This window comes from Ascidiella aspersa, chromosome 6 (assembly GCF_963924565.1).
Source record: "Ascidiella aspersa chromosome 6, kaAscAspe10.2, whole genome shotgun sequence".
NCBI classification, from domain to species: Eukaryota; Metazoa; Chordata; class Ascidiacea; order Phlebobranchia; family Ascidiidae; genus Ascidiella; species Ascidiella aspersa.
In genome coordinates, this window is record NC_139452.1 from 27,670,094 (window position 1) to 27,679,668 (window position 9,575).

A 9,575-nucleotide genomic window follows, 5' to 3' on the forward strand; every position below is an offset into this window, starting at 1 on the left:
AGTCGGCAATGTTGAATGAAATAATCAAAATACTTTATGACGATCGACATCATCTATATCGCAGTGAAAATGTTATAACGCACATCAGCCAGGTCAAGCCCTTACGAAATAAACCTAAACGCGTAACTTACTTACACTACAAGTTATATAAACGAAATGTTTAGGATATATGCATTGCACGCATGTATGTTGACAGAACAAAATTAAATACACAAAGAAAAGTTAATATACACGTTTCAATGGAAATGAGACAAATTACGAAATATGATAAAACAAGGTTATAGTTTTAGGAAGTTAGTTTGGTTTCTCATATAGATGGCATCCGTTTATAAACCAGCTGACATGAACTGTGAATTGGTGAAATGTTTAAATCCGGTTTTAAACCAGTTTCAGGGTCAATGTAGTCGACGTAGGACACCTCCCTTAACACAGCGTAGCCTTCACTTTTCGCAGTCAACTGTGAGTAACGCGATCCGGCTACGCCAACAAAATACTCACACCCCCTTGCTTTCCCGAGACTCATTCTGAGTTCTTCAAAGGCGGTAAACAAACCGTGCGAACGGTGGTCGGTTCTTACGCACGCCATACAACCGTAAATGTAGCGGTTTGTCTGCAAATCGGAAAACACTTCACCTAAGACGTGATTCACAAATCGTCGAAAAAGAGAAAAACGTTCGCTTGCTGGGTGCCTGTGATGATTATCTCCTTCTGTTACATCGTGTATTGAGTGCATTTCAACTGCAATGAGTTCGCCAGATTCTTTCACAAAAGTCCCTATCGAAGCGTTGCATTTCAGGTTCTCCCTAGCTGCTACGACGTCGTAATCTCCGATGTCTTCTTTTGTAAGCTGAAATATTTGCCTCATAGGATGCTGGTAACTGTAGCTGCTTGCGATTAGTTCGTTTACTTTGGGCAAATCCGTTTCGTCTAGAAGCCGACATATTAATCCTGGTAAGATTTCTACACCAATCTTTAGTTCTTCCATTTTTTTTAATTTCATTTAGGCTGCTGATAAAATGTTGTATATTAAACAATTATCCTTAGGTTTTTGAAAGCAGTCCAGCAGGAAAGTTAAATTTTAACAAATGTGGTAAGTATATAACGACAATTTGCTGGCGTTAACCTTCTCTGAAGTTATTTAAGCAGGCTGCATTCAATTTCGTTGGTTATATAATTAACGAAATTTAAGCATTTTAGGAATACAATTAGTCGACTGCTGTATTATTTTTCATTAGCTTTGTGTAGGCCCACCCGCCGAACCCATAGCCGCATAGAATGGTCATTTGTTGACGAAGCTGATCGATTTAATTATTTTCGGTAAATGTTCTCATTTTAGCCACACGGTAAAATTCAACTAAAGTCACAATTTGAATATTAATACCGAACAAAAGGCGCGCAAACTCTTATAGCCTACATAGTAAAACAGTCCGTATGGCCTAAATCCAAAGGCTCGTTATCTTACGTGCGTGGTGGCCCACTCCCATAAAATCTCAACGTTTGTGAAACCCTTTGTGCCAGAAGTTCTAGTTTAACTGGATAATGATTAGAACAATATATCCTTGTGACCCAAGGCCACTTTTGTGAAAACCTGGCCTAAAATGAAAGCGGAAGCATCTATGTATTAGTAATCAACAGTCACCTTGGCAGACGACCACGCCTTACAGTTTTGGATATTCTAAGAGTCCTACATTTTACTTTTGATTTGAAACTGATTGCTAAGGTAATAATAACAGCACGGTTTCATTGGTTGCAAACATGGAGTAGTTAAACCATGCATTTTCACTCGCGTACTTGTGCTGAGCAGTATGGTTCTTTAACTTTTCTTTACGGTCACTCGCTTGTTGCAGCATAGAGAAATACTAGTCTAACGTTTGCGTGGAAACAAGTGCCAGCCACAGTTAGGTAAATATTTATTGCTGGCAACAGTGTAGGCATAGTTCAGCCATCTTATGGGGTATGGCATAACACGAGAAAGAAGCGAACAAGTGTTGCCTTTTCCACGGCCCGAGGCTCACCCTTCGCTCACTAATATTGGCAACATATGCAACCTGGGTGTATTGTTCCACATGTTTGCCCTGGTTCAACATAAGACACCCCGGTAAAAAATAGAGTTGTCAAACCTGCGATAAAACTGCCAAGAACTGCCCTAGCTTATTAACGCGCGAAAATAGGCTATGTTATATTTCCATATTGCACAAATTACTTTGTGCAAAGACAAAACCAACATTCAACTATTTTCGCATTAGGCTACAATTCAATCGGGCTAGAATTAACTCAGCAAAAGGGGTTTATAACATAGCCTTGGATACGTTTTTTTTTGGATTATCTTCTCTTTGCAATTGAACACAATTTCGCTTTATGTCCTTCAATACAACTTTAACCTCTAGCCAAGCCTAATCTGTCCCAAACAAAAAATGCCTGACGGTGCAGCAATCTCCTCTGCGGCAAAGTGCTTTAGGGCCGAACCGGCGCGACAATGCAAATATTTGCTAAATTCTAATAATAGGCTTTTTGTCACATAGCGTTGGCAAAGAAAGTGAAATAAAATACTTTAACCAATGGCTTTATAAGCACTCAACCGAGTTAGAACAATGCGATTATTTTTCTAAATAGCATAAGAAACAAAATGGGCAACTTTAAACCAAACAGGTTAGTTTTTTAACATACACCGCTTCTCATCACAGCCCCAAGAAACATACGCTATGCAAGCAGTCGTTTTTTGACCGTTGGCTCCTTGACATTAAAAAGGTGGCTGCAAAGGTTAGTGCAGGGGTTCTTAAACTTTTTTTACTGCGGACCCCTAAACTTTGTTTTTACTCCGCGTGGGCCAAGGTAGGCAAGGCATTTTAGAGATAACGTAATGAATTGACGTCACAATACAAATAAACTATGAAAACCGGCTGTTTCCGGTCAAAAATATGTAAAAGTGAAACGAGGTCTAAATAAATTTAGTACAAAAACGTTTCATGTTTAATTACACTCTTTTCTTAGAAAGAAATAATTACTTTTCAAATTTAAACTAATATTCGAATTAGTCCTTAAAGGACCCCCTAAAACGAGTTCACGTACCCCCAAAGGGTTCAAGGACCACAGTACAAGAAAGCCTGGATTAGTGCGAATACGCATGTCACACATGTTGAAAATACCCTATATGTAAAAGTAGAGAGTTGGCTTTGTACCTTCTTCCTGAACAAGTCAAATGATTGAAGTTCACCTACATATTTTGGGGTAACAAAATTTTGGTCTTTTCTAACCCATACGAATTTATAAGTTTTAGATTTACATTTGGGAAAGTACCGAATTAAGTAAATACAGGCACGCGATTGTTTCAAAATAACGTAAAATTACAGTAAGTGCCCATGTTTTCTTTACATGTTTTTAATCTATGTTTAACGTTTTTGTGTCAATTTTTCAATTTAAAACATTAAAAAAATGTTTTTTATTAATAATATTTTATTTAAAAATAAAAATTTTTAAGTGATAATATATTCTTCAATATTTTGGCTCACTTTTAATTTGTTTGTCAACCGCCACCTGCACTACAACCATAAACTCCGTTTTAAAGACCGTAGCAGCTGAACAGAAACTCAAAGCATTGCTCGATTTTGATCAAATGGCTACCGGACAGTTCCAGGGACATTTTAAACCCGTTCCACCTGCTAAAGGATCGTTCCCGTTGGACCACGACGGTATTTTCATATTAATTTGTTTTATTACCTTCGTTTGTAATTCACCGAGGATCAGTAGAGTGTCATGTTGTAAAGAAGTAATTTTCAAATGACACCAAAGAGAAGCATGCAGCTCAAAATTTCATCGTGTAATATTTCCGGAAGCTAAGTTGATTTATGTGTAAAAAATTCAGATCGATATCTTGTTTACTTCCGAAAATATTACACAATGGAATTTCGGCGCTCCTTCACTTCTGCACGTAGAAAGTTATGTAAAAAAAACGGTCTACAAATACCGCATACTACGCCAGGTTGGAAAGTAAGGCCTGCGCGGGGGATTTATCAGTTTTTCACTCAGCCGCGTCATAGCCGCGCATTTCACATAAAATCAGACGTTAAATGCGATCGCCGATCAGCCGCGAAAAATCGCTCAAACGCGCAAAACTTTCGGTCACGCTAACAGTTTTCAGTATAGTACTCCCATTTTCAGCTGTGCAAATTTTGCAAATAACGTTATTTCAGCCGCACAATTTTAAGCAACAAAATCGTCTCCCCCGCGCAAAATCCAAAGTTTCCAATCTGGCCACTACGGACATTGTTTGGGTTAGGGTGCTGGTTAGCATTTGGGTTAGGGTGGGTCAATAAATATAATAACACTTAACCCAAATAATGTGCGTTATGGTATGCAGTATTTGTTTTGTTTTTTTGCATAACTTTCTACGTGCAGAAATAAAGGAGCACCGAAATTTTGAGCAGCATCTTTCCCTTTGGTCAAAATAACTCCCCAAGTTGAGTAATTTTATATTAATAACAAAGTCAATTCCATAGTAAAACCATGGTTAATAAAAGTAAATTAAACAAAAATAGTAATTTTTTTCTCTTCCACCCAATATTTTGCATAGCAAACCCCAAAACAAAGCAAATAGTGACCATATTTTTACGTATATAGAAAACATGAGAACACCGCAAATTTCTCACTAAAACATGTTCATTAGTCAGAAAGTTGTAAAATATTGGATCGGAGCTAACAACCAATACCACACATATGTTTGAGTCAAAGATATTTTGCAGACATGTACCGTATTATTGTAATAAGATACATCAGACACCGAATTGCTGCTACATAAAATAAGTGTAGGGCCAAAATCTAAATTTATATATGATTAGTAACACTTTACGGAAATAATGTGATTGTTGTTTCGTAAAATCTTGCAGCAAATATTTGTACTGCTAACTAATATGAGTATCTGCAAATTAATAACTTTAAACAAATTAGTTTTACTATTGAGTTACTTGTAAGCTATTTATGCTTTGTTTTCTGTTTGGATTTATATAGATTTTTTTCTCAGGTGAATGTAAGCACTTGAAAGAGTTGTTGATGACCTGTCTAAAAGCAAACAACTCGAAAAGCGATTCGTGTCGAGAAATCTCAAAGGACTACCTTCTCTGCCGCATGGAAAAGTAAACATTTCACTTTTATGCTTTAAATAAGGAGTGGGTAACCTTTTCCTAGAGGTTTATTATAGCAACTTTCAATCAGGCATTGACCTATTTTTTCTATTTGAAAATAGGTCTACATTTATGAAAAAGTCAGTAAAGGATTAGCTAAAAAAGGGTATTTTTTCGGTTTGAAATTTTAGTTTTTACAGCAAATTCCCGTTGGGATTTAAGTAGGGTCGTTAAACTCTTGGTGTTCTGTACATATTAAAAAGACACAATACATTTGTGTGAAGCACAATATAAAAAAGTTGGAAGTATCTTTTATTATTTAGTCCTGGGAATGGACATGACGCCTTTAGGTTAAAAATATGTTCTTTATCGTAAACTTGCCACATATTTGAATAAGATTTCGCTTAGCATCAACTGTATGTAAGTGGAACTACCAAAGTCTCAGCTAGAATGCACACAATACAAATAAGGTGATATGATTTAATAAAAAAAGTATAAAATATTTATCTCCTGTTATTTTAGAAATCTTATGCAACAAGAAACTTTGTCACAACTTGGTTTCAAAGAGTTTGAAAACAAGGAAAAAGACACAAAGCATGTCCAACAGTCCTGAAAGCCTTTCCCGGGTAAAAGCAGACGATACGGGTAAAAAAACTTTGGAGCGACTGTGTCCGTCTTTTGTCGACAGATACTTTGCCAAGGGTTACAAGGTGAACTTGCCCAAAAGTGGAAAACTAGACGACTTTAAAAGTCAGAAATCCAACTTTAATGATGTTTGTGTCCTGCGCCATTCCAATCGAATTTGTCTCATCACCCTTGCTCCTACACATCCAGTCATCGCCAATAAAGAAACAGTGAAAGTGTCTTCAGTCAGCTTCAAGGTATGTATCACAAGTTTTTTAACCTTGTTTGGCTTAATTAGTATATTTGAAAGTCCATTACAAAAGTTCATATTTATTTCCAGGTCTGGTCAACGTGAAAAAAAAAATTTAAGAATAGCAGAATAAATTTGTTGTTCTACTAGTCAGCTTGTTGAAAAATTTCTCTCTTTACTGTTTCCAAAACGTGCGCTAATTATACCCTAGGCTAGCCTACTTAATCACTTTATTAAAGTTGTTTTAGTCTTGTAAAACTCATTTCAACTCGCCAAACTTAAAAAAATATACCATTGTTCTAATTACTTACCAGTTAACGCTAGTCGGTTATGTTTTTACAAAAAGTCTACCATAGCAATCTATACCAATTTAATATTTCTATATGCATATTTTCAACAATCCACTATATGAATTTTTTTGATAGTGATAAATTATTTATTTATTTTAAAAGTTCATTCGTTACCCATCTTAGTTTATAAATTACACCAATATTTGTGTATTAGCTGGCCCACTACATCAAAACATTACTCCCAAGGGCAGACAATAAATTACTATTAGTAAACATTTTTTTACCATTTTCATTTTCTGAGCTAATTACTAAGATTTTATTGAAAGTACTGTTATCGTATAATCCAGGGTGTGTGAAATTAAAAAAAATGTGCCAAGTGTTTGACCGAAAAGCCCAGTTCACAAAAAGCATCTGTTATTAGGTAACTGAAAAACTGGATCGCTCTAAAAACGCTGTTTCGGGAAAAAGAAAGCGCGGAGCCCAGTGGTTGAACGACACTGCTCCCCTCTGCATTGTTACTTGCAGTGACGGCAAAACCTACACTGTACACTGTGGCATTAGAGGCAGCCTCGTCGAAATGAACGACCTGCTACTTGAGAAGCCGGAACTGCTGACCGACCTTACAGAGACAAATGGGTGAGTGGTGATGTGACTTGAAAGTTTGAATAAGATCAAGAAGAACATTGAGCTTAGTATGTTTTTAACAACAGAAATCCTGCCCCCCCGAGAAACGCTGCATTTTATGCCAGTCACTACCCAAACTTAGTAGTAAAAGTGAGGAACATTTTGATTTTTAAAATCCATTTTGAGAGTGCTAAAATAATAAAAAAATGTGACTTGAAAGTTGATAAAGCACAGAAAACAAAAGTGGTATTTCTACTTAATGTCTCCATATATAATTAAGTAGTGCTGTTATACAAAATCTGTGTTGCCTAATAGGTTTGGATCTCATACCTGATGCCAAGTGGTGGTATCGGCAGTTATCTGATTTCTGTTAGGCAAGGCTCTGAAAGCTTCGAAACTGAGTGTACAGTTGTGTGTAAAAAAGCTACTTAGATTTTAATATTTGAAACTTTAATATTGGTTTAAAGTCGGTACCTGACACCAAATGCTAGTACCAGTACTCTTAAAACTAGGTTGGTATCAGTGTTTGTCCGATACCACATTATTATAGCAATTTTCAACCCCAATAGCAATTCTACCTTAAATAGTAAATTAATCAACAATAATAGGTAAGTCATACTAATTCGTCATTTAGTCTTATATACAGATCTTGATCAAGTTTATTGTTTATGATAAATATTTAGCTCTTTTATATTTTGCTTTTATAAGTACTTGTGCAAGGCAAGTGTTTGGATGCCATTTAAGAAAGTCTACCACTGGTCTAAATTTAGGATAAAACTTTACAAGCAGAAAAATAAAAGCAACAACGTTTTAATGTAAGACACGGATTTTATATTTGATTGTAATTGAGTTTTTTCGACAACAATTGCTTGAAACCGAAAACTTTATAACTCTAAAGCCGATTTTGATCGAAAAACCTGTAAATAATTACCTTAAACCGTTAAATAATACCAGTAAACGTCGCGATACTTTTTGTCCGAAACACGGAAGAAAATGTCAAAAATCTCACTTCGTTATTCTCGACGTTAATATTTTTCGTTATGATTTTTGTTCTATGCTGCACTGCATTTTATACTTTCCAACTGCTGTGTGTTCTTAGTTTAGTCGAATATACGAGTCCATATTTTCAAGGTACATCGCCATCGTGATGCCAAAACTGGCGGAAGCTCATTCGACGATGGACGGACTTCTAAGCGAAGAGGAATATCTAAAGTACAAAGAACTCCAGTCTGCTTTGGCGAAGCGTACCGCCGCCAAGGAAACTACTGAAGGAGATTCCCTGATAAAGGATCGTGCATCTGAGCCTGTTATTTCACCGGGTCGTGCATCTGAGCCTGTTATTTCGCCGGCCTCTGCATCTGAGCCTGTTATTTCACCGGCCTCTGCATCTAAGCCTGTTATTTCTCCGGATGCTGCATCTGAGCCTGTTATTTCGCCGGCTGCTGCGTCTGAGCGTGTTATTTCTCCGGCTGCTGCATCTGAGCCTGTTATTTCTTCGGATCGTGCATCTGAGTCTGTTATTTCACCGGATCGTGGATCTGAGCCTGTTATTTCACCGAAAGCTGCATCTGAGCCTGTTATTTCACCGGATGCTGCATCTGAGTCTGTTATTTCTTTGGACGCTCAATCTGAACTTGTTATTTCAAGTACAGAAAGCTCTATTGAAACGTAATTGTTGTAGTTTTATTGAATGCGAATCCATCAATAAAATCCACTTTTACTGTTATGCTCATTGGCCATAGAGTATTACAAGTGCTATGCTTAAGACGTCTTAGGGACTGACTAACATATTTGAACGCCATACACCAAAACAAGGTGGTTCCGTATTTTCTTTGTGATCAATCTATTTTCAACAAATTAGTTTCATTATAAAATCAAATTATTTTTTTGTTTTAATGTATTATGGTTGCGATTGAAATAACCTATAGAAGTGTTAACTGAACGAAATTTGCTAGTTTTAAATCCAATATGTACAAAAAAATTACCCACTGCCATCTAATGACTTGACGTGACTTCAGTCGTTTTGGTAAAATGACTTGAACTTATATCATTGTGCCAAATAACTTCGGTTGATATTAGGTGTTTAAATTAGTTTTTTTAACTATAATATGGTTTATTCATCAAATTCACAGTTTTAATGTTTGACCTTCAATGTTTGGCACAATCAATGACCTTCACAACGCAAAAGTAAAAAATAACTGAAATATTCTGTTCTTGAGCTCTATGCAAACTTTTTTTAAATGATAAACGCTTCACTCGCCACCTAAGTCGAAAACAATTCTATCTTTAACAAATTTTCTGCACTTTGTGCAATTTAATTTTCACATTTCGAACGTACCTAGATCTCTAACGTGAATATTAGATGCCATTTGAGGCATTTGAAATCGAAAGGCCATATGTCGAACTTGACTAGGCTAATTGTGAATTTTTGATCGCATATTAAAGCCTGGCCCGATTGATATTGACTACAAGCGATGGCTCATTTTGAAAAGTATGCCTTGTAGTTTATACTGTGAAAAAATTAGCAAGAAAACTCGAAAAATAGGTGTTGATATGGATTCATAAAAATTATTATTTTTTCGCTAAAGGTGTTTGGAAAGATGTAAACAATATAAGGATTGTGTAGAAATTTCAACTCTGTATCGTCACAACTTATTGCCCAAAACCAAT

The 9,575-nt window shown here is 36.1% G+C and overlaps 2 protein-coding genes across 2 annotated transcripts; both read left to right on the forward strand.

The window, feature by feature from the left end:
* The first annotated feature begins 3,590 nt into the window (after positions 1–3,590).
* Positions 3,591–5,759, forward strand: LOC146141084 (cytochrome c oxidase assembly protein COX19-like). Its single transcript, XM_083392043.1, has 3 exons — positions 3,591–3,689; positions 5,018–5,129; positions 5,640–5,759. The coding sequence occupies exons 1-3, from the start codon at positions 3,614–3,616 to the stop codon at positions 5,728–5,730; spliced, it is 279 nt and encodes a 92-aa protein (XP_083248169.1). The 5' UTR covers positions 3,591–3,613; the 3' UTR covers positions 5,731–5,759.
* A 14-nt stretch (positions 5,760–5,773) lies between these two features.
* Positions 5,774–8,577, forward strand: LOC146141085 (protein Abitram-like; the record flags this gene model as incomplete). The annotated part of the gene is made up of 3 exons (XM_083392807.1): positions 5,774–5,998; positions 6,703–6,917; positions 8,037–8,577. Coding segments are annotated over 3 exons (981 nt in total), but the record flags the coding sequence as incomplete, so codon positions are not given.
* Positions 8,578–9,575: the final 998 nt, after the last annotated feature.

Coding starts and splice junctions, on each gene's coding strand:
- LOC146141084 (XM_083392043.1), top strand. CDS start 3,614: ATGGCTACCGGACAGTTCCAGGGACATTTTAAACCCGTTCCACCTGCT. Junction 3,690..5,017: donor GTTCCCGTTGGACCACGACG/GTATTTTCATAT, acceptor TTTTTTTCTCAG/GTGAATGTAAGCACTTGAAA. Junction 5,130..5,639: donor CTTCTCTGCCGCATGGAAAA/GTAAACATTTCA, acceptor CTGTTATTTTAG/AAATCTTATGCAACAAGAAA.